The sequence below is a fragment of the Mobula birostris genome, chromosome 18, assembly GCF_030028105.1.
Source record: "Mobula birostris isolate sMobBir1 chromosome 18, sMobBir1.hap1, whole genome shotgun sequence".
Classification (NCBI taxonomy): domain Eukaryota; kingdom Metazoa; phylum Chordata; class Chondrichthyes; order Myliobatiformes; family Myliobatidae; genus Mobula; species Mobula birostris.
The window spans coordinates 35393096-35417717 of NC_092387.1; the positions used below are offsets into that span (position 1 = coordinate 35393096).

The following is a 24622-nucleotide window of genomic DNA, read 5'->3' on the forward strand; positions in this document are numbered from 1 at the left end:
TCTTTTGCACATAGATTATTGGGTGACTGGAATGTGCTGCCAGGAGTGAAGGGACAACCAATTCTGATAGGGATGGTGTAAGGTCTCTTAAATATGCACCTGAATGTGCAGAGAGTAGAGGGATATGGACATTATGAAGGCAGAATTAATTAGTTTAAGTTTACTTGTTAGTTTAAGTAATTCAGCACGGCATTGTGGCTGAAGGGCTTGTTCTTTTTCTGTGCTGTTCCATGCTCTAAGTTCTGTTTACAAAAAGTCTTGTTTTAAGGAATAGTGCAGTACTCTCCACGTATAAAGACGCTGTACCAATATGACTATAATGCATATCATTATGCCTTTTCCTCTTCAAATGTTTTCTGGGAGCATGTTTTCTTCAATAAACTGAGGAGTGTCTTGTATGTGCTCTGTGAGCTCGGACTGGTTATACACATGAACACCAGCCCGTCCTTGCATTTCAGATGTTGGTTGGTTGATTTGCGCATTTGATTCTTAAATTCTTTTACTTTCCAGTCTCCGACCTTTATCCATGCCTCTTCTCATTCCAGGTTAGTCCAGGAAGCAAGGCAGCTCAGGCAAACATCAGCCAAGGAGATACCATCGTGGCCATCGATGGGGTCAGCACGGAGGGCATGACTCACCTGGACTGTCAGAATAAGATCAAGTCAGCCACCTATTCCCTGAACCTGAGTCTCCAGAAGTAGGTGCAGACTTGTTACTGTGTTGGGAATGGATGTGATGGGCGGAGAATGCAGTGGCAATTCAGGGGCGAAGGTGGGCAGCCGGATTGTCAAAAGCTGGAGAGCCCTCAGAAGATAGGTTGAAGCCTCAGATAGAGAGAAAAAGCTGAGATAGATTGTGTGGCATCGTTGACATCCACAGGGTCTGTTTGGGGTATTGATGTTGGGGCGCTTTGTGCCAACTTACTTGATTGTCAAATTTTAAAATCAACATGTTAGATATATTTGAATCTACTATTGAGTCATCGTAGCCTGGGATCCTGTGCAACTTCTGTTTGTAGAGTCACACAGCAGAGGAACATGACCATTGGCCCAACAGGTCCATGCCAACCATGATACTCACCAAGCTACTCCCGTTTGCCTGCATTTGGCCAACAGCCCTCAGAAACATGTTCTTGTGTGTTGTACAAGATTCCAGATTGATATCTGCAACATGGTAAAATCATGGCACACAACATACAATAAAAAGCAGATTTCAAGCCCTCAAGGCATCACCATGACTTGGATATGTGGTGATATGGGATATATATGACTGTCAATTTATAACTAGCAAGCTAGGCCAATGGCAATGAAATGATGTCCAGATGACATACCTCTGGTAAAACTTCCCTGCCGTTTAAGCTATAAAAGTTTTCTTTAGAGGAGAGAAGTGGTCTTGGTTTTAACGACACATTTGAATTGTCTTTGAGCAATACAACACCTACTTAGCCCATACACTGTGAGCTGGATTGAGACTGATAGGAAATATATCTAACATGGCTACTCCATCTGATCTGAAGATATACAGTACAGAAAATGTCTTCCGTCCATTTCCAGATTCCTGTTGCTGAGACCTGGGATGCTAGTCCTTCTTGCGGACAGTTTGATTGGGCAGGGGATGCTTCTGTCGTCTGCTGCAGCAGCTATCTGCAACAATTAAATGAACCTGCTTGTCATTCCTGTATCATGAGAGTGGTCGAGTGTGTCACTTTACACATACCTTCAGTGTGTAAACTTCACTTCACATCCCACATCATCTTGTTTTTGGTTTGTGGACCACATGCGATTGTCAGGTGGTACTTGAGGAGTTTCATTCAGTTCAGTTTTTTTGGATGCAGATGTTATTGATCTGAGGTTCTTCAGAAGTCAAGAATGAGGCATAAAACCTGTTGCTCACTGTCATTTATTATGTGCTAAGTGAGCAGAGGGATTGGAAAAGGAGAATAGCAAAAAAACAGAGCCTGGTAGCGAGGAAAGGCAGCAGCGGGAGGGGAACAAAGGAAAGAGAGAGAGTCAATGTTCTCTGCTCGTATCGTAACTGAAAGAAGAGCTAGTAACCCACTTTCAAATCTCTTACTAGTTCTTCTTTCAGTTAGTCCTGACGAAGGGTCTTGGCCCGAAACGTCGACTGTACCTCTTCCTAGAGATGCTGCCTGGCCTGCTGCGTACACCAGCAACTTTTATATGAGTTGCTTGAAATTCCAGCATCTGCAGATTTCCTTGTGTCTGCTCGTATTGTACTAGTTTGTTTATTTTACTGAATTTCCGTAGATAGCATTCTATTCAAATTTTGTAGATAAGAGTTACCAATCAGATAGCCCCTATTCATTTAATGCAATACACAAGAAGCTTCCAGAATAGTACAGAAGAACTGTAGCCATTAGGAAACGCACTGAACAATTTCATACACGTAGATAAATATATAAAAATGCAAGCAAGCATAAAGAAGTTAAACTGCAAAGAAAATAACAATTATACATTGTAATCCCAACACATTTAGAGTCAGGCAACACACATAAAAGTTGCTGGTGAACGCAGCAGGCCAGGCAGCATCTCTAGGAAGAGGTACAGTCGACGTTTCAGGCCGAGACCCTTCGTCAGGACTAACTAAAGGAAGAGTTAGTAAGAGATTTGAAAGTGGGAGGGGGAGGGGGAGATCCAAAATGATAGGAGAAGACAGGAGGGGGAGGGATGGAGCCAAGAGCTGGACAGGTGATTGACAAAGGGGATATGAGAGGATCATAGGACAGGAGGCCCAGAATTCCTGTTGTTTACATTTAGAGTCAATACATTTGAAAATTCAGTGGCAGAAAAACTTGTATCTACACTAATAATAAAATAATCAAAAATTCATCTGAGTTCTGGAAATATCAAAGGGTATACGTAGAATTATGTCGTTGTTAAATAGATTGTCTTTGTATGTAGGCACATTCATGCAAGTTTGAACTATTCTATTAACGATCTCCCTTGTACAAGTAAAAAAAAATGATGTAAATTGTGATAAAACGTATCAGGACATATACTATGACGCATAATATTGAGTAACCCCAGCTTCCAAGACTCAAATGAATGCAGTCAAAGAAATTCCATCCATTTGATTGATGTACGGTGTTTTATCTGCTTCTTTATGGATATGATCAGCCAAATCAGTTATGTCTTCAGACTCGTCAGGTATGCAAGTACAACACTCCTTGCATGTTCCTCCCTTTACTGCAAATAGAAGATCTATTGCCATAATAATTTTGACAAACCATCTAGTGCTTGGTGACTATTTCTGTTGTTACTTTCCCCAAGGCATCAGTAGTGCTGTTGTTTACATTTTCTAAAGCTGCAGCCTCCTGTTGTACTCCTTGCAACACCATTAAATTGGAATAAAATTGATGCAAAACAAGTTCCTTCTGAAATGTCTCATTTGCTTCTAGACTCAGGATGTAAAGATAAAGTCTGTGTACGTCTCATAGCAAGAAATACATACCCCAACTAACAAGATGCTAATCAATGAGATGGAAGAGAGATGTAGATTCCATTTCTGCACATAAAGTACATATTATTCCATGGACTTAGACCATTTCTTAGAACTTGACAGGAACTTTGTTGAACTGTAATATTTTTCTGATGGATATCTTCAATGAAAATACCAGAGTTATTGCCCCATTTCGGACAGTGTAAAGAATAATTGCATAAATTATGCCCTACTGGAATGGTACCTTCTGAACTCAGGCGCAAGGTAGCTTTTATAGTGGACACTTGAAAAGATTTATTAGCTTTGTCATCAACATTAGATCCAGATATAGAAGTAACTCAGGATAATTCATGAATAGGGTCAGATATGATATGATTCCCTAAATCATGCTGATTATATTTACGTATATAATCCAGATCAAAACAGTGTGTGTTGCGGGGGGGGGGGGGCGTAATTCCTTGTCATGATGATGTAGTAGTCAACTAATTTAACAGGAGAATAGCTTGAAATCTACTGTTGTCCCCTTCCCCTCCCCACCCACCCACCTCCCTTCCTTCAAATTCCATCCCACATGAGATGACTTTCAGTGGGGAATTTCATTCCTTACCACAGCAATTGTATTATAGAAAACCTTTCTCGTCCAGTTCTAAGTTCTTTTTGCTGGGAGGTGGGATGTTGGTCCATATTACAGACAGCGTATACATCTGTCTCAGCTGCTCCAGCAGTGCATCCTCAAGTGAGCACACGCCGAGTTTACGTAGTCCTCTCATCTGTAACCAAATGACCACATGATTTTCCAAGTGGGAGGCTTGGCACTGTTTAAGGAACAGGATCAATTTGTATTTTACCTCGAAGTCTAACATTTGATTTACTCAGCGTCTCGAATCCTTCACCTACGTGTTTATGCAGAATTCTAACTTGGAGGCCTACAGTCATAATCCCACAGACAGTAACACCAATACCAAATGTCTGAATCATGCTTACTGAACAGGAATACAATTACAATACAGTACAATATCTCCATAAACACAAGAGATTCTGCAGATGCTGGAAATCTTGAGCAGTGCACACAAAATGCTGGAGGAACCTAGCAAACCACGCATCGTCTATGAAAAAACAGTCAATATTTCAGGCCAAGATCTTTCTTCAGGACGTCACCTTAGGCTGAAACGTCAACTGCTTTTTTCCCTCCACAGATGCTGCTGGGCTTGCTGAGTTCCTCCAGCATTTTGCTCAAGATTTCTGGCATCTGCAGAACCTCTTGTGTGAGAGAGAAACTAAAACCTGAGAAGAGTAAGAGCTGTGGGCCCCCTCAATTAAATTTATATATAAAAGATCTCTCAGAAAGAAAATTCAGAAAGCAGAAGTGAGTATATTAAAGTGTGGGTGTTAGGACAAACCAGAAGTTTGAGGCACTTTTAAAGTGCCCATGAGTGAGAAGGTCCATTTAGTTCAATGCATGTCAATCAAATCTCAAACCATCACCCCGGTTACCAAGTGACATTGACTCCCAGGTAAGCAGTGCAATGATTTTAGAATGTACATCCACTCATGGTCTTTTTTTCCTTACCTCTGAGTTTCTCCACCTCTGCAATGTTCCAAGATAGCTGTGCCACTCTACCTAACTAACCCTCATCTTTAAGCACTCCACAACCAGAGAAATTTATTGAGCAGTGTAGCCCTAAACATCAAAATTCCCTCTTTAAACTGCTCCATCTTCCCTCTTCACTGCCCTTCTTTCCACTTTTGACCCATCAGTTGAACATTCACCCAAAAGATTCCCAAGCAGCGCTTTGTTCACCATCCCCAAAAAGCATCTGAGCACTTAATTTATTGATTCCATTGTCTGAGCTTCTAGTTGGTAAATTGGTTTATTATTGCACATGTACTGAAGTGCAATGTAAAGCTCTGATTTGTGTGCCATTCATACAAATTATTTAACTACATCAGTATTGAGGTTGGTTGGTTGGTTGGCATCCATCGTCACAAGCCTGGGCGGAAGGTATGGAGATCCTGAGATGCCCAGTCGTCAAGATCCCCCTCTCTGCCTCACAAGTGTAGTCCAAAGGAAAGCTTATGAAGCAATACGTTTGGCACCAACTTGGCTACAGAGCTTTTTCCTCTCCCGAGTCTGCCCACAGGCAGTGGGGCTATTTACCCACAGCTGGGGATCTTGTGGGCCTGCGTGCTACGTGTGCAGAGCCCAGATTTCCAACTCCATCCTCTGTAGTTCCGCCTGAGTCTGAAAGGAGTTCAGTTTCCAAGTGCCACCAGCGAGGAGGCACTCTATGAGGCTTGCTGTTGGAGGGGCTGTGTACTGGCAGAAAGAGACTTAAACACTCAGCTGTCCTTTTCGCAAGACTGCTAGTCAGCGGTGGAAGCTGAAAGTGAGCGACAAGCACTACCCACTACACTACCACGCTAGATGCGTCACAACAACCTTTTTAACACCAGTATTGAGGTAGTAGAAAGGAAAAGCAAAGGCAGAATCCCAGAATGCAGTGTTTTACTTGCAGTGAATATGCAGTGCAAGTGGTCGATTAAGCACAAGGACGTGATGAGGTAGATGTGAGGTTAAGGATTATTCAGCAGTCTTATAACAGCACGTTAGAAGCTGTCCTTGAGCCTGGTGGTATGTGTTTTCAGGCTTCTGCAATGAAGTTCAAAGATTAAAGCATAATCTAAGAAGATTAAGGGATTTGTCAAGGCAAATGGATCAAAACTTTTTTTGTGTGAGGAATCAGAGTGGGTCTTGGGTCTGAAAGTCCCTCACAGATACCAGCATTGTGCCTCCCCTCTTCTGCATACTGCACAATGAGAACTGAAGGCTCTCTCACCAGAGGGCTGAGGCAAACATAATTCAGTAAAGGCATGGCATGAGAATGAGGAGCAAGCAGAGGCCATTCGGTCCTTCAAGGCTGCTGCTGCATTCCTTAAGATTCCAAAATATCCAGAAACCCATGGGCCTCCGTAACTCATGGGCTGAGCCCTTGGAAGATTTACTGTTCTATGCGTGAAGGAATATCTCCTCGTTGCGATTCTGAACAGACTATCCCTCTTTCCGGGACTGCGTCACGAAAGGGTGTAGATGCCGCGCGCTCGAGCAAATATCGATCTGGTGGAAGATCTCAACAAGTCGGGCAGCATCTGTGGAGGCAGTTAGCGTTTTGAGTTCATATCCTCTGACACGATGAGCCCTACTTCCAGACTCCTCAGCCTTGGGGAACGTCATCCCCGTTGAGCCCTGCAAGGAGTTCCAGGCGAGAGATGTTGAGTGAAATGGATGCAGGCAAGTAGAGGATTGGGTTTGTTGAGCTGATTAGCCTCAGTGCTGTTGATGCAGGCTCTCTGTGCTCACACCCACTCAGTTACAGTGCTGAGGCAGAGGAGGAGGCATTGGCTCAGGTACATGCTTAACCAGTTGGGTTTTCTTCTAGACTGGTCTCAAATACTGTGGCATTAAACTGAGGGGCTTTTCACATGATAGAACATGGCCACCTGCTAGCTGCCATTCAAAAGGCTACAAGAGCCTGGTTTGTTTTGGGGTGCCCAGTGGCACAGCTGGTAGAGCTGCTGTCTCACAGTGTAGGAAACCTGGGTTCGATCCTGATCGCCAGCACTGTCTGCCAGGAGTTAATTCATTCTCTGGCAACTTCAGTTTCCTCCCACATCTCAGACGTCTGGGTCGGTAGGTTCAGTACAGTGAGTTATGGTTGTATGCCGCACTGTGTAGATGTGACAGAACAGGTTTGCAATGCTAATTCACCCGCTAATCTTGCCCCTTTGTCCAGTTAGACACTCCTCCTCGTCCTGTCCCTGGTCTAGTTTCCCCAATAGTTCACACACTTTACCTTCCCATTCTGCAGTTCTTGGGAGTTCACCATTTACACACGCCAACAGTAAAACAATCGCTAGCTTGGCTAATCAAAACAATCCCTTCAGTTAACGTGCTCTACTAGTTTATAACTCATAAAGATAAGGATTTTAGACACAGGCATTCCGAGCAGTTACTTTCACTCACACTGGTACAACAGTTTGTAGACAGCAGAACAGCCCCAAAAGACCCAAGGGACAGTTTGGGGCATCCGAAAATAATGCCTGGGTTAATGGGAGCAGGCACACTACACCCTACGCAGACAGATTTAAACCCTCAGTTTGGCTTTGCTGAGGAGTGTGGAGGTTGGATTTGGCAGTTGGTGAATAGTTATATTGGAAAATTAATGACAAAGTGTGTCTTGGAGAAAGCCTCTGTACATTTGTAAATTTTTGTACATAACTTGTTTTCATTTGTCTATTTGTAAATACCTTTTTTTCCACAACTTTTGGGCAGCTTTTGCTCTTTTTTTCACCTGGTGCTAAATAAAACCCCTTGCACTAATGTGCTGTTGCGACTTACCATCTGATTTTTTTTCCAACTGGTGACCCCAGTCGGGCACACTTACCCACACCTGAGAGCGAGGTGTGACAGATGGTGACAACGGTGGGATGGTAAGCCAAGAAGGGGTGAAGGTGTCGAAAAGAGCTGGGCCGCACTCACGGAAGACCAGAGTTAAACCATATGCTTCAGGGATGGAGTCTCATGAGGACAGGCAGTGGGACACGATGGAGTTTGAGGAAGGGTAGGTGGCCCAAGGTGTGACAGTAGGGTTTGTGGCATTGTATCTCCCCCTGCCACAGACACAGCGTAGAATCAGCTCAACTCACATTGAGATACTGGAGAGAAGATCCAATTCTGAATCAGCGATGAAATCACTAAATCAGGAGTGTTTTCTGAAACCTGTGTTAATTTTTAATTGAGCGTACTTCTCTTACAACTCTTATACCTGCGCCAAGCCCCTCTCAGACCCTAGGGGCTGTGGTTGTACCTGTCCGTAAGGCAGGGGTTGCCTGTGTATCCCTTTGTGTAAAGAGCCCCTAAGTGTACACGTACATCGGATGTCATCTCACTAATGCCCAGAATGTTTCCGTGAAACATTCCTGACTGTAGACTCAAAGCATTGTAATGAAAGCATTTGTCTCTTAATTGCTTGCTTGCACCTGCATGTTGGCCTTCAGTGACTGTGTACACGAATGCTCAGGACCCTATGAGCATCAATTTTACCCGGTCTCTCCCCCTTTTAAAAAACACTCTGATTTGGTGTTTCGTACACCAGAGTTGATAAAATGACATTGTTCCTTATTATTCTGCATCTGCCCTTGGACGTTCAGTCACTTGTCTGAATTTATAACTCAAGAGGTTCTGCAGATGCTGGAAGTCCGAGCAATACACGCAAAATGCCGGAGTAACTCAGTAAGTCAGGCAGCACCTATGGAGGTGAATAAATAGTCGACATTTTGGGCCGAGACCTTTCATCAGGACTGGAAAGGAAGGGGGCAGAAGCCAGAATAAGATGGTGGGGGGAGGGGAAGGAGTACAAGCTGGCAGGTGATAGAAAACACCTGGTGGAGGGGTGGGGTGGTATGTGGGTGTTGGGGGAAAGATGAAGTAAGAAACTGGGAGATGATAGGTGGAAAAGGTAAAGGGCTGAAGAAGCAGAAAGCTAATAGGAGAGGATAGTGGAACATGGAAGAAAGGGAAGGAAGAGTAAGGTGAAGGGCTGAGAGGAAAACCAGATTTGTGAATGGAAAAAGAGGAGAGAGGAGGAGAAATTATCAGAAGTTCGAGTAATCAATGTCCATGCCAGCAGGTTGGAGGCTATCCAGATGAAATATGAGATGTTGCTCTTCCAACTTGTGTCTGGCCTCATCTTGGTAGTCGAGGAGGCCATGGACTAAAAAAATGTCAGAATTGGAATGGGAAATTGAAATGGGTAGCCACTGGAAAATCCTGTCTTTTGCATTATGCAGAGCAACAGTCCTCAAGGAAGCAGTGCTCCGATCTGCATCGGGTCTCACTGATGTAGAGGAGGCCACACCGGGAGCACCGGATACAGTAGATGACACTGACAGACTCATAGGTGAGGTGTTGCCTCACTGGGACGGACTGTCTGAATTCATATGAAGCCTCTTCACGTTCTGCACCCTGCTCACTATCCCAGCTAGTTTTGCATCATCAGCAAAAGTGGAAATCTGATAATTGGGTTGCCTTGGGCAATCATTGATTTAGATATAAATAGCCGAGGTGATTATGTAAGGAAGCCCACCATCCTTACTCTGCCTGGGTTACAGTGATTCCTGTCCTGTATAAACACGACGTGCAGTTACAATGTGGACCCAGGTTTCCAGGCAGTAGCATGGCTGGCTGTGAAGGGCAGTGAGAGGAGCAGAGAAATGAACAACAAAGTGATGGACCATTTCTTTGGTGGCTGACTTCCATCACGTGTAGCAAAGTGCCGGAGGAACTCAGCAGCTCAGGCAGCATCTATGGAGGAAAATGGACAGTCAGTATTTCAGTCAAGGCCCTTCATCTGAATTCAGTCGCTCAAGTTCCTCCAGTGTTTTGAGTGTTGCTCCCGATTTCAGTATCTGCAGTCTCTAGTGTCTCCATATTCTGCCAGGTACTGCTGCTTATTCCAGCCCCACATAGTGGAAAATGAGACGACCATTTCTGGATCTCTTCACCCGGGAAATGTAATGGGCCCCCTGTATCCACGTTTGCAACCCCAAACCCCAGCACCCAGCCATCCATTAGGATCGTGTGACAGAATCCCACTGAAATGTGGAATCTGAACGCACAGGGAAGTGACCAGCAAGTTAGATGATGGAACACCTTCGTCAGAGGTTTTGTGTTCTTTAGTTCAAATCCCACCAGTCGCACATGGTTTGCTGTTGGATCATTCCTGGGGCAAATGGATCTGCCCAGGAATGCACGGGCCTGGGACCTCACCAAGGGGCCGTGCCCCTGTGCTGGTCTGGGGGCCTCACCATGGGGCCGAGCCCATGTGCTGGTCCGGGGGCCTCACCATGGGGCCTCCCCCTGTGCTGGTCTGGGGGCCTCACCATGAGACCGTGCCCCTGTGCTGGTCTGGGGGCCTCACCATGGGGCCGAGCCCATGTGCTGGTCCGGGGGCCTCACCATGGGACCTCCCCCTGTGCTGGTCTGGGGGCCTCACCATGAGACCGTGCCCCTGTGCTGGTCTGGGGGCCTCACCATGAGGCCGTGCCCCTGTGCTGGTCTGGGGGCCTCACCATGGGGCCTTGGTCCTGTGCTGGTCTGGGGGCCTCACCATGGGGCCGAGCCTATGTGCTGGTCTGGGGGCCTCACCATGGGGCTATGCCCATGTGCTGGTCTGGGGGCCTCACCATGAGACCGTGCCCATGTGCTGGTCTGGGGGCCTCACCATGGGGCCGAGCCCATGTGCTGGTCCGGGGGCCTCACCATGGGACCTCCCCCTGTGCTGGTCTGGGGGCCTCACCATGGGGCCGTGCCCCTGTGCTGGTCTGGGGGCCTCAGCATGGGGCCGTGCCCCTATGCTGGCCTGGGGGCCTCACCATGAGACCGTGCCCCTGTGCTGGTCTGGGGGCCTCACCATGGGGCCGAGCCCATGTGCTGGTCCGGGGGCCTCACCATGGGGCCGTGCCCCTGTGCTGGTCTGGGGGCCTCAGCATGGGGCCGTGCCCCTATGCTGGCCTGGGGGCCTCACCATGAGACCGTGCCCCTGTGCTGGTCTGGGGGCCTCACCATGGGGCCGAGCCCATGTGCTGGTCCGGGGGCCTCACCATGGGGCCGTGCCCTTGTGCTGGTCTGGGGGCCTCACCATGGGGCCGAGCCTATATGCTGGTCTGGGGGCCTCACCATGGGGCTATGCCCATGTGCTGGTCTGGGGGCCTCACTATGGGGTCGTGCCCCTGTGCTGGTCTGGGGGCCTCAGCATGGGGCCATGCCCCTATGCTGGTCTGGGGCCTCTCCATAGGGCCGTGCCCCTGTGCTGGTGTGGAGACCTCACCATGAGGCCGAGCCCATGTGCTGGTCTGGGGGCCTCACCATGAGACTGTGCCCCTGTGCTGGTCTGGAGGCTCACCATGGGGCTGTGCCCCTGTGCTGGTCTGGAGGCTCACCATGGGGCCGTGCCCCTGTGTTGGTCTGGGGGCCTCACCATGGGGCCGTGCCCCTGTGCTGGTCTGCCTCACCATGTGGTCGTGCACCTTTGCTGGTCTGCCTCACCATGGGGCCGTGCCCCTGTGTTGGTCTGGGGGCCTCACCATGGGGCTGTGCCCCTGTGTTGGTCTGGGGGCCTCTCCATGGGGCCGTGCCCCTGTGTTGGTCTGGGGGCCTCACCATGGGGCCGTGCCCCTGTGCTGGTCTGCCTCACCATGGGGCCGTGCCCCTGTGCTGGTCTGGGGGCCTCACCATGGGGCCGTGCCCCTGTGTTGGTCTGGGGGCTTGCTCTGTGCTCTCCTCTCAGCTGTCACTGCACCCTCACCCTCAACACTGATCATTTCTCTCACCCCCCCAACCATTCCAGCAGTCCAGACCCCACCCACCCAAACTTTTCCCAATGCCCCACCATCCAGCCACTAGCTTACACCCCCCCCTCACCTTCAGATTTCCTGAGGATCTTGACTATTTCTCCCCTTCCTCTCCGCCCCCATATCTCAGATCGTCACCTTTACCTGTCGGTACAGCCCCAGAGGTTGACTCTCTCTGGCCACAACTGTGTTCCTGAAGGTGCAGCTGATGTTCAGCCATGAGGCTTTTCACCCACTAGGGCCGCTATCGCAGCAACTCCACTTCTGGGGTACAGCACCCTGCAGCAGAGCAGCCAGCACTCCTGAAGCTATTGTAATTGAAACACAGCAGAGCCGTGATTGTTGTTCTAACATTCCGAGGAAGATGATGAACTCTGATTATTGTAGTTATTTATTTCACATTGGAGTCTGCTTATGTCACTGCTTCTTATTAAATAAACTCACTGTTGGCCTCTAGACTGACCCTCCATTTGATGCTGGGTAGCTTGGACTGCATTCTGGCACGGAGTTCAATTGAGTCAACTGATTTGCAGAGCGATGCTCCTCTGAATCAGCGCAAATATTGGTACTTTTGCCAGCTAGAAGCACACTTTATTGTAAGGAATGTGAACTCCAGACTTGGGAGGAGACCTGAATGGTATTAGCAACAGATGTATTCACTGACTCTCCTGCAATGCTGGTTTCTTCTCTGGGAGAGTGTCCACTCTTTTCCATTCTATAAGCCATGGCTATATGCAGTTCGATGTCAAACAATACTAACAAATGGGAATCTCATCTGGAGTCAAAATGTACCGTTCTAGAGAGGTGAAGAGTTAATTCTGTGATCCCAGTCTCAGACTTTGAGATTCTTGGTCAGAAACAAACCCCTTGCCTTGACCAAACTCTGTTCCCTGAGTGGCCATCCTACTGTGGGTGTGACTTCTCAGGACTGGTCAAAGCAGCTGGTGGGACAGCTTAACCACAGGATTAAGAATGGATTTGTTGTATCTGATCTGCAGTGGAGCCAAGGTGTCCCATCCACATCCCTGTGGCTTTTGATGTCTGCTCTTGTGCTGTCATCGCAGACTCATGGGCTGATCAAGTGGGCTAAACGGGAAATGGAATGAGATCATCAAAGTCAGTCACCAGGCTACGGTTACAGTGTGGGGCCAGTCACTCATTGAACAGGGTAATAGACTGATCGACCTTCCTCTCCACCAATCCCCACCTCCCATTCCCTTTTCTGTTGTTTGTCCTGTGTTTTGTGAGGCTCTCCCCTTTGACCACAGGATTTTCAATGGGGACAGGTTGGAGGGTGCAAGATAATTGAATTGAAATGCACTTTATGAAGGGGTGATGGGGGGGCTGAGAGGTGGGGCATGACCTGCTTGTGAATAGGGGATTGAACACTGGGGGAGCTTCTAAACGGCAGCAGAAGCCAGCTTTAGATGGGTTGGGTTTGGGGAGGGCTGACAGAAGGGCAGCTGGTACATGACAGTGGAAATGTGTTGAAGCCAGGATGATAGTGAAGGGGCCGAAATCTTTCTCAGTGGGGATGCAAGCTACAGATCTCAGTATACACTCAGTGGCCACTTTATTTGGTACACCTGTTCATTAATTCAAATATCAAATCAACCAATCAAAGGACAAAGGAGAGACTGGCTAAAATGTTTCCTAATGTTGATAGTCAGTGTGATAGATATAAAACCAAGACAGCTACATTGACACATATGTTCTGGTCGTGTTCTGTATTGAAACATTTTTGGAAATCTATTTTTTTCTATGATTTCTAAAGCTTTAAAAATTAATTTACAACCTAATAAATTGACAGTTTTGTTTGGTATAATCCCTCAATATATTCATGGTATTTCTATATCAGACCAACATGTAATTGCATTTGTTACATGATTGGTCAGAAGGGCTATTTTATTGAAATGGAAAGATGCCTCTGCTCCCAATGGTTCTCTCATGTGATGTTATGTCTAGTTTGGAGAAAATCAGAAGTCGAACTTTTGATCCTCGATTTGACTTTGAGAAAAGGTTGGGGTTCATTTGCCTGCTACTATCATCTGATTTGAGTTAATTAAGATGGTTTCCTTCTTATTCTTGTTTAAATGGATTTGAGTTGACAGATTGATGTTTTTCTTTTATGGAAGCTTGTGTGGCGTATAGCTCCGGCGGCGTTGTGCTCCCAATGGGTTTTTTTCGGGGTTTTTTTGTTAGCAGGGGTTTTCTTTTGTTTTAGTTAGTAGGGGTTCTTTTTTTCCTTAAAAAAATTCTTAACACTTTATTTTTTCTTATTATTATTGATATATTGTTTAGCTTTGTTAATTAGTTATTTGGTAATTTAATTACTCATTGTACATATTGACATGTTGACTTGATTAATGTATTTTTGTTGATCAATAATAATTAATAAAAAAGATTTTAAAAATGAAATTCAAATATCAAATCAACCAATCATGTGGCAGCAACTCAATGCATAAAAGCATACAGATATGGTCAAGAGAACCAGTGGTTGTTCAGGTTAAGCATCAGAATGGGGAAGAAATGTGATTTAAGTGACTTTGATCATGGAATGATTGTTGGTGCCAGATGGGGTGGTCTGAGTACCTCAGAAACTGCTGATCTCCTGGGATTTTCATGCACAACAGCCTCTAGAGTTTACAAAGAATGGTGCAAAAAACAAAACAAAAATCCAGTGAGCAGCAGTTCAGTGGGTGAGAACACCTTGTTAATGGGAGAGGTCAGAGAGGAATGGCCAGACTGGTTTAAGCTACGGGGAGGCACCAGTAACCCAAATAACCATGTGTTACAACAGTGGTGTGCAGAAGAGCATCTCTGAACAAACAACACATTGAACCTTGAAGTGGGTGGGCTACAGCAACAGAAGACAACAAACACACATGCAGTGGCCGCTTTATTAGGTACAGGTGGTTGGGTGGTGGAGGGGGATGTGGCCATATTCTGGAGTGTGGAATGGGGGTTATACACTTGGTTGGGGGGGATGGGGGATAGGATGAACAGGGAGAAGAGAAGAAGCAAACCTGAAGTTGTTCTCGGCATGTGGGAATAGCGACCTAAGGCTCATGTTGTTCCCTACTTTCGAGCATGATATGATGAACCCACAGCTTCTGATTCCTGTTCTACTGTGAGTCAGGTCACGAGCAGTGGATCTCACCTTGTCAACTACGGTGGGTGCTCATGTTCCCGGCTGCTTCAAGGGAGGATTTGGAGCAATGCTTTGAGCCTGGCCATTGACAGAGAGAATTGGAAGCTACTTTCAACTAGAACAGAAGGGCTTCTGCATGGTTTTATACAACGTTCTAATGGAGAGTGATTTTGTTCTTTCAGATCAAAGCGCCCAGGCCCAGTTCCCACTGCTGCGCTGAGAATGGATTCTCCAATGCCAGTGATTCCTCATCAGAAGGTAGGACTGGTCCCACCAAGTCCAGCTAGCGTAACTTCTGCAGTCAGTAAAACTCCTGATCCACTCCACTAGCTCAGCTAATTACAGGTTGGGCCGTATGTGTTTACTGTCACTGTAGGGATGGGACTGGGAGGAAATCTTCCACTTTCAGCAGCTAATACTGACTTTCTTGGACTTGGACTTCCATCCAGGCCCTAACCCCAAGAAATGCAGTTATTCACCTCGGCCACCCTGCTGTACTACTAATCCGCGAACCCCATAACTGGCAAGTTCAGGCCAATCTCATCTTTTCTGTGTCTCCAGAAGGATTTTCATCTTCACTGGTCTGAAAAACCGGAATTACATGTCACTCACAATGCATCCAACTTTTACATCTTTGTGGCCCTGAAACTGTGCTACATAAAGGGGCAACACTTTAGCTGTTGGTCTGGTGCCTTTCTGCTTGCTCTACATTTAAGACTGAGATTTCCTTGCAACTTTAGCCATCTTCCTGCACTTTAAGCCCATTGGGCATTGGTCTACCCTGAATACTTCTGTCAGAGATGAATGTTTACGTGTGTGATGAAGATGTGAGGGATGACACTTACTGCCACTATGACCTGGTGGGAGGTAGCATTCAAGACTCATTGCCCAAAGCCTTGCCCTCTCAGGGTTTATTGGGACTCAAGCGCATAGTTTGACTTCTCAAAGAAACAACAGTTACATGAGTTGGTCTTCAAGAAGTTCCTCATTGCGCTGTTATTTGAGTTCATCCTCACACATGCCTCAACTGTGCAGCACTTTGCTGTTGCTTGGAGGTCATACACCCTCTTCGCCTCCCTGCCTCAAAACCATTCTAGGACACTGCTGCTGATCTCTGCCACTCCTCAAAATTTGCTGCTCACTGCAGGGCGTTACTTTGGCTCTCTTTTTAAGGCGAGAAGATTTAGTCTGACGGGAGCAGCTGCAAAAACCCAGTGGCATTGTGTACACTTTGGAGAAGTCAGGCTTACATTGGCTTCATTTACTTAGCATTCCTTGCAGAGAGCACCAGGGCAGCCTTCTGTCAGTAGCACATGCTTCCTGCAGATGGTGCTCTCCACCAGTCCTTGGGAGTACTCTATTTCCATTCGCATTTCAGTGAAGCAACAGTTCCCAGTGGCTGGAAGAGTGCTGCATGCATCTTATGTACCTCCCTATAACAGCAAGCTGCCAAGGTTGCACCTGTATGGCTGAGTACTGGCAGCTGTAACATTTTGCGGTCGATCACCAAAGCAATGAAAGGGACCGTGTTACAAGGGGAAAGCCAACAGTTCTGTTCTGGAAGCCTCACAGCTGATGATCACGAATTATATTGGACATCTGGAAGCATATTTATGATGACACTGTCCTATTTTAAACCCATTAAGAAATGGAAAAGTGACTTCTCAACTTAGTGTTGCATGCCAATGAGCACAGGACCTTCATAATGTAAAATCCACTATGCACTGAATGGGGCAGAGCTGAAAACCCCTCTCTGCATCTAATGATTGGGGTTTGGTTAAAAGTTAAACAATTTTCTAAATTGGGTATTCCAACTTCTCAGTCCTAACTTTGCCCAGTCACGCTGGGTGTTAAGGTTAAGATATGATACCTGATGTCCATTTGACTATCCCTGGCTCACTTCTCCTAGGGCATAGAACCTTCATAATTGGTCAATTGGTGACTGCATTCACTGACTGTGTAGGGAGTAATTAGTATGAGAAATATCAGGGTAATTAAAGTCGAAATAGTTATAACTTAAAGGCTTGAGATTTTTTTGACAAGTATTGCCCAAGCCTGTGGTAAAATGTAGTGCTTTTACAAAAGATGCAGATGTTAGCAAGGTTTTCCGAAGAAACAGTGTGATCCATTGTGGAAACATCTTCTGCTAAATGTCTCAAAGTAGGGTTAGTGTCACTGTGTTGGTATAGACGGTCAAATCCAAATCAGACCAGAGACTTCTCCTGAGGGCCGCCAGGGCCTACTGTGCAGTGAATTGCTTGTTCTTCACTCACTTCTGTATAAAGCACCTACCTCATTGTCGCCAGAATATTGATCTAGCTGTGTGCAGATTAAAACATGTTTCCAGATCAGGCCATTATCTTACAGTGAATGAGATTTGCTCCTGACTGATTCTGTTCAATTTATTTTTTTAAGTCTCTTGGCTCTCCCTGCCTCCCCCTCACTCCCCATCTTCCTTGTTCTTTTCTGCTTCACCCTTCTTCACCTACCCCCTTGTGCTGTACTAACACTTCCACTTCTCCTATCTTTCCTCTTTCTGCTTCGCCCATCCATTGCTGTCCTCTCTCAGACTCATTGTTCTTCTCTCGCTCTCGCTCTCTATCTTCCTGCTGTTATCCCTCTCCTAGCTAGGATGATGATCCTGGGAGAGATGCAAACTAGGAGACAGCACCATCTTCAGAAGCCTCAGTGGTGATGTGAGACTACGGTGAGCCTGCACTGTGGTTTCAGATAAGCCCACAGCACCACCTCGGGGTGACTGCTGGCAGCCCCCTCAACACACCTGGCTCTTTCCAAGCTGCTGCTTAAAAAGCTCATCAAGAGCTCCGCCGACCCTGTCCCATGAAGGAAGAGAGAGAGCTGTCAGGCCGGCAACCAGTTTGCTTTTCATTTCTCTCCCTTCTGGATGTACCTTCTTGTTGAAGTAACAATGCAGATGTTTTCTATGTTTATCTGTTGCAGTAGAACTTTTCCTTGCTGTGCCTTGCTGCTCTCCTCTGTTGCCCCCAACCAAGGTGCTCGGTTCTGCTGTGGAGCAAGACTAGGTCAAACTTGTTCAACCCTGTACATTAAAAGAGGCAGGACCCTGTACACTTTCATCGTATCATCTCCACGATCAGCAAATCATCCTGCACCCCCCCCCCCCCAAGTTTTTTAAGCAAACATGACTTGCGTGGTAGTGTAGAAAAGCCGAGGCTGATGCTGTGCTGTTACAGCAAGTCGGGAATGGATATCTTCTCCAGCACCACAGTCCTTCCCCAGTGGCAGGTGCTAGTCTGTCGTCTCTGATGTGTAGATGTTCCCAGGGAACTGAGCAAATGCAGAACTTACCTATTCATGTGTAACTAATCCCATTTGCTGTCCTTCTTTTGCCTGAGTGGCTCTGATGTAAAGGCTGCTGGTGCGGCCAGTAAGTGCAACTGGTGAAAGTCAATTTTGACCAGATGATTGGGCTAAGCCCTTAATCCTTTCATTTTAACAAGATCATTACACACAGCTTATTTGTGTGACACAGGCACACATACATACACTGGCGCACACGTAAATGTGTGCAAAAGTTTGCATGTGTGAGTGGAGTTACATGCACACACACACACGCACACACACACACACACACACACACACACACACACACACACACACACACACACACACACACACACAACCTCCATTGCTCAGTGCTGATACAGTGAGTTGCAGGGACTGAATGAGGAGAACTACTGAGTACAGAGGTAGGGGTAAGGAAGATAATTCTCCTTATGGGGCTGGATAGATAAAGGTAAGTCTGTGAGTGCTTTGACCTGCTGAGTGCACCTCATCCACTCCGTCAGGCAGTGGGTTAGTGGGCCCACCCAGACTGTGTTGCTGGCACACCACCAACAGAATCCACATCACTCACTTCCCATCAGCGTTTCCTAAATCTGCCTTTTGGCATCCTTGGTCTGAGCCAGGCATCTGGAAGGAAATCCTTTCAGAAACAGCGCACATCTTAACCCTGGGCTCATCCCCTAATATTCCATTCAGTGTCGGGCTGGTACTGCACCCTTGGCATGTGCGGCAGAGACAAAAGGCACTGGACCTATCTCCATCAGACACTCTCATCTCCTGTCACTGTGAGTGTCTGAGCCAGCATTCAGATCCTCAGCTGTCTTACTTCATTCTGTGAAGGTACAAGGAAGATGCATAACTGAAGCTGCTGGAGGTTCCTGGTGCAGACACGGCAGAGCTTGTTCCTCTTTCACTTACTTCATGCGGCTTGACTTCAGTGACAGACTGCAGATGTGCTGGTGTCAGTTTGGGCCTGTAGCCAGCCCAGGCTGCTGGTCACAACACCAACAGACTTGTGAGTAACTTCAGTCACCAGTACTGAACCTACCAAGGCAGCAACATGAGTGACTGGTCATGCTGGCCACCTTTTAGCCCTTTCCAAATGTCAGCACCTCCCAGGGGGAGCTGGGGAAGGAGTTGTGATCTCAGTTACATTCCATTCACCCCAGTTTCTGAAGCTTCTTTACTTACACCATCAGATGGCTGTGGAAATCACGGGAAAAAAGAACAAGGTTGTCACTGGCACTCAATGTCTCTTGTTGCTTCACTGTCCATTGCGCCAAGTGCTGAGGTGAGCTTTAACTAGTGTAGACATTGAGGATTGTCTTCTCTGTATGAGATGTTTCAAAAATCATCTGGTCTCCCTTAGCATCTAAATTGTGCATTTTGGTGGTGATAACCCGGTATTCCAACCTTTCATCATTCATGGAAGTTCTTGGGTTAAAATCCTGGATCTTCTCTCCACATCACTTTTGGAATAGGTTCACCATGCAGACGACATTGGTTCAAGATGGTGCCTCAGTACCACTGTTATATATGATGCTTATATCCCATGTAATGGACCAGAACTGGAATCAGAGAAGTACTGAGATGTTAATGATGGAATAATCATGGGATGGACGGAGAAATGGAAGAGGGATTCAGCATGGTGTCCCCTTGACTGTACATAGAAGAAGCAGGAATGTGAAGAGCACGTTGCAGGGGGGTGAGCTTGAGTTAAGAGCAGGATTTCAAGGGATTCTGCTGGAGAGGTATTGAAAAAAGCATTAGTTGCCACTGAGAACGATCGAAGAAAAAGAGTGTTGGGATGTGCACATTTTGTTAATCCACTCTAAAGAGGTGTACTGGGGGTTGAGGAAGTTGCTTGCTGATTAGAGAATATTAATGAGATCTTCATTAGAAGGAATACAAAGAAGAATTGGAAGAGTGGTTCTGATCTTTGGGGGCTGATTCTGAGATCAATCTGTCCATCGTGGAACTCAACTTTACAACAGTTTGTACTAAATTTGGGAGTGTATCTCTGGAACCTCTGGGGTTTTTTTTGGCTGAACTGATGTAGTCATCGTGCTTGAAGCCCAGTGCTCTATTATGCTGTCAACAGAAGAATGTAAATTTGGGAATTGTGAAACAGATGAGTGGCGGTGAGGTGTGAGACCCAGGGTGATTTTCTTTCCTTCAGGGGAAATGGCAATGAAGTCTACCAAGAGGAAACAAGTGGGCAGTTTGGAGAAGCAGAGACATTTACAAAAATTCAGTGTTGCATTGGAATTTGGCTTCGGCTGAGTCAGCAAAGACAAAGCCAGGTTGGTTGTGGAATGGTTGGGGTGCAGGTTAGTGCGGGTGGAGTAAGGTAATGGAGCGGGGACAAGATTGGGTCAAGATTGTTGAGCAGATAAGGGAGGCAGGGCTGGGTAGATGCACACTCATAGGAAATATTTACCAATATGGTCAGTAATACAGCATCTTGGGGAAAGAAGTCTTCTGGTCATGTCAGCATTGTGCATTGAAGTCCCTTTGCATTTTGTGATATCTCCATATTCTCTGAGGAAATTGCTTAGTGCTGTTTCCTTCTTGTGTTCCGGGTGCTCCTGAGTCCTCGGTGAAAGCTCGCTAATTTATGCCAACAGATTTGTGGTTGCCTGCAGTCTGTGATTGTTGTCTTTTGCCTCCCTGTCCCGTGCTTGGCTGTGTGTTGTTGCAGGAGTCAGACCTGGAAACCAGCCCCGGTCGCCTGAGCAGCAAGCAGACGTCAACCCCCAAGCACTGGCTTGGTCTGACAGCTCAGACTGCTAGCAGCCCACGCACAGCTAACGGGATGTCCTGGCACTGGTCCAGCACCAGGGACAGCAGCTTGTCCTGCAGTTCACCGCTGACCGCAGCCTTCAGGCAGACACCTGCTGGGACCACCACGATGTCCTCACCAGCTACTGGCCTCTCACCTCAAAGAGGGGCTCACCACTCACAGGCATCAGATGTAAATGGCACAATGCCGAAAGTCAGCCCACAAAGGCAATACAACAGCCTGTACTCTAAGGAGACCCTTGAGAAAATGAGGAGGGCTGCAGGCCAGGAAGATGGCAAAAAGGGCAGGGCCTCTACAGGAGGAATACTGCAAGGGTACGTACTACAACAGCATCCCCATGGGAACCTCACTGTATAGCTGAGCGGACCAATTTACTTTGACGTTCTGTAGGGAACCTCTCGCTGAACAACCTGGTGATCAGCCTGTAACTCCCTGCTGGTGACTGACCGCCAAGCAGGATCACCTCACCCAAGCCTTTCAACCTGCTCCCTGTGCGTTTTGGCTTCGCACTACAGGTTCCTCTGTCCTGTGCAACCTTTGGGATTTTGCAGAAACTTGGGAGTGTCCAACACATGCTCCTCGTTTTGCAGGAGCTCAAGGACAGGAAGTGTTGAAATCAGAGAGTCATAGAACAGAAGTACATTCAATCTATCAATGCTAGCTCCAGGAGAGCAATCCCATCCCTGACCTTCCCCTGTCAAATTGCAAATTACTTTTCCATGTATCTGTCCAGTTCCTTCTTGTAAATTCTGACAAATGAGGAGAACACTTGGCCCATGGGTTTTTCCACCACTTATTTCGATGCTGGCTGATCTACTCTCTTAGTTCCGTAGCTCTATGGCAGATCACTTCCATGGCCCAGTGTCCAGTTTTCCAGGAGTGTGGGCCACCCACTGGAATTCGGATTGCTGCATGGGCTCCAAAGTTGTAGATTGGGCAATGGAGCAAGTCGCCTCCTGTTCCAGTGGGTTCAGACACAGTTCAGTGGTGGGCCTGCAGAGTTTACAGTTACAGATTTACATCTGATGCGAGAGTTAGGTTCCCGGAATAAAGCTGGCATTGCAGTGTGTTTGGTATTTGTGGAGTTGAATAAACCTTGTGACCTCTGAACAGTTTTTAATCACCTTATTAGAACTAACTGCTTGCCTTGGCTTCTCATGGAGTTGGCATTTTACAGGTGGCAGTCAGTGGGATTGTGGCTCTGTGTTCAACGAGTGGAGCTTACACTCCAATGCTTGATGCAGATGCCTCACTTCGTGATGAAGTGGGAGCACTTGCTGTGTAACTGGGGTAGGATGACACATATCCAGGTTTGTAGATGACACTGTCTGCCTTTCTACGTAGTGCCCAAGATGTTAAAGAAACAAAGTTGTGGAAATGTGTGTCAGACTTGTCGAAGCGAGGTCATCTAGATTGGACCCAGAAAGGACAGAACAGAGCGCTTTCCCAATAGTGAAAGTCTAGAATCGGTGGTGATGCGAAAAGGTTTGGGAGCTCCCTTGGCATAAATGCATTGGCAGAGTTTAGATGGCATGGTAGGTACAATTGGCAGAGCTGCTCCTGCAGTGCTCCAGTGATTTGGGTTTAGCTGCTGAGTCTGACACTGATGTACCATCACGAACAGAAGGATAGTGAGAGATGGGGACGTGGTCACTGAGAGCTACGGCAGGTTTGAGCAGCGATGTGTGTTTCATCACACCCATCCAGGTATGAGCTCTTGTGTGGAGGTGTGGCCTTTTACTGCCATCACCCCAGGGACAGACTTGTCTATTAATCAGAATCTGGTTTAACATCACTGGCTTATGTTGTGAAATCTGTTGTTTTGCGGCAGCAGTACATTGCAATACGTAATAAAAAACTATAAATTACAATAAGAATATATATATGTTCTGTTCCTATATTTTGAGCGTGTGTCTTCAGGCTCCTGTGCCTCCTTGATTGCAGCATGAGAAGAAGGCATGTCCTAAGTGATGAGCTCCTTAATAATGGATGCCATCTATTTTAGGCACCACCTTTTGAAGGTTTCCTCAGTGCTGGGAGGCTAGTGCCCATCATGGAGCTGGCTGAGTTTATAACCTTTTGCAGCTTTTTTCTGATCCTGTGCAGTGGACCCTCCATACCAGACGTTGGTGCAAGCAGTTAGAATGCTCTCCACGGTACGTCTGCGGAAATCTGTGAGAGTCTGTGGTGACATACCAAGTCCCTCAAACTCCTGATGAAATACCGTATCACCGCTGCTGTGCCTCCTCTTTAATTGCCTCAATATGTTGGAACCAGGGTAGATCTTCAGAGATCTTGACACCCAGGAACTTGAATCTGCTCACCTTTCCATTTCAGATCCCGCGATGAGGACTGGTGTGTGTTCCCTTGGCTTCCCCTTTCTGAAATCCACAATCAATTCTTCAGTCTTACTGATGCTGAGTACGAGGTTTTTGCTGCAATACCATTCTCAACCAGCTGATCTGCCTTGTGCCTGTATGCCTCCTTGTCACCATCTGAAATTCTGCCAACAGTACTTGTGTCATCAGCAAATTTACAGATGGCGTGTGAGCTGTGCTTAGACATACAGTCATGGGTGCAGGGAGAGTAGAGCAGTGGGCTAAGCATGCATCCTTAAGACACAAGTGTTGATTGTTGGTGAGGTGGGATGTTATTTCCAGTCCACGCAGACTGTGATCTGATGAGGATGTCAAGGATCCAGTTGCAGAAGAAGGCACAGCAGCCAGGGTTTTGGAGCTTGTTGATTGCGCCTTAACCCTCCTGAATGATGTTCTGACATTGGTCTCTGAAACAGAGATCGCAAGATCACCAGCAACTGCAGGGATTTGCACAGATGTAGTTTTATTCTCCTTTTCAAAGTGTGTACAAAAGGCATTGAGCTCATCTGGGAGTGAAGCCTCACAGCCACTTATGATGTTAAGTTTCGCCTTGTAGGAAGTAATGGCCTGCAAACGCTCCCAGAGCCAACGTGCATCTGAGTCTGTCTCTAACCTCAATCAGAATTGTTTCTTCATTCTCCTGTAGTTTGTGCCTGGACTTCTGGATCACTGGTTTTGAATGCCACAGATCTAGCTCTCAGCAGACTACAAATCCCTACTTCATCCACAGCTTTTGGTTTGGGTATGTCCGGTCTTGAAGGAAACCTGTTGAGAGCACTGTGGTGGTGGTGTAACAATTGAAGTCAGTTGTTTGAAAACAGAAATCTGGTTCACAGGAAGAGTTGGATTTTCATTGTCAGGGACATGATTCGCTTTAAGCTCATTACACTTAGTTCATTGGATCCATGTTTGCACCTCATGTAGGTAAGGGTTAAGGATTGATGGTGATGTGGAGAGAATCATTTACAGAGAAGGAAAGTCCTTATCCAATCACACTGAAATCTCACTGCTCCCATACCTTGTACACAACAGGTAGCTGACCCCTTGGTATAGACACTATTGCGCGGAGAGCAGAGAACTTCCAATGAGCTGCTG

General features: G+C 46.8%; 1 protein-coding gene across 6 annotated transcripts in view; it reads left to right on the top strand.

Moving 5' to 3' along the window:
* The window catches only part of LOC140212042 (LIM domain-binding protein 3-like), a 178416-nt gene that overhangs the window by 64873 nt on the left and 88921 nt on the right, over positions 1 to 24622 (top strand). For 3 of the 6 annotated variants that reach the window (XM_072282480.1, XM_072282481.1, XM_072282484.1), the window contains exons 3-5: positions 546 to 697; positions 15202 to 15277; positions 21048 to 21463. In XM_072282480.1, coding sequence (XP_072138581.1) covers positions 546 to 697; positions 15202 to 15277; positions 21048 to 21463 — 644 coding nt within the window. The remainder of the gene's footprint in view (positions 1 to 545; positions 698 to 15201; positions 15278 to 21047; positions 21464 to 24622) is intronic. The other 3 variants (XM_072282482.1, XM_072282483.1, XM_072282485.1) reach the window with 1 other exon arrangement.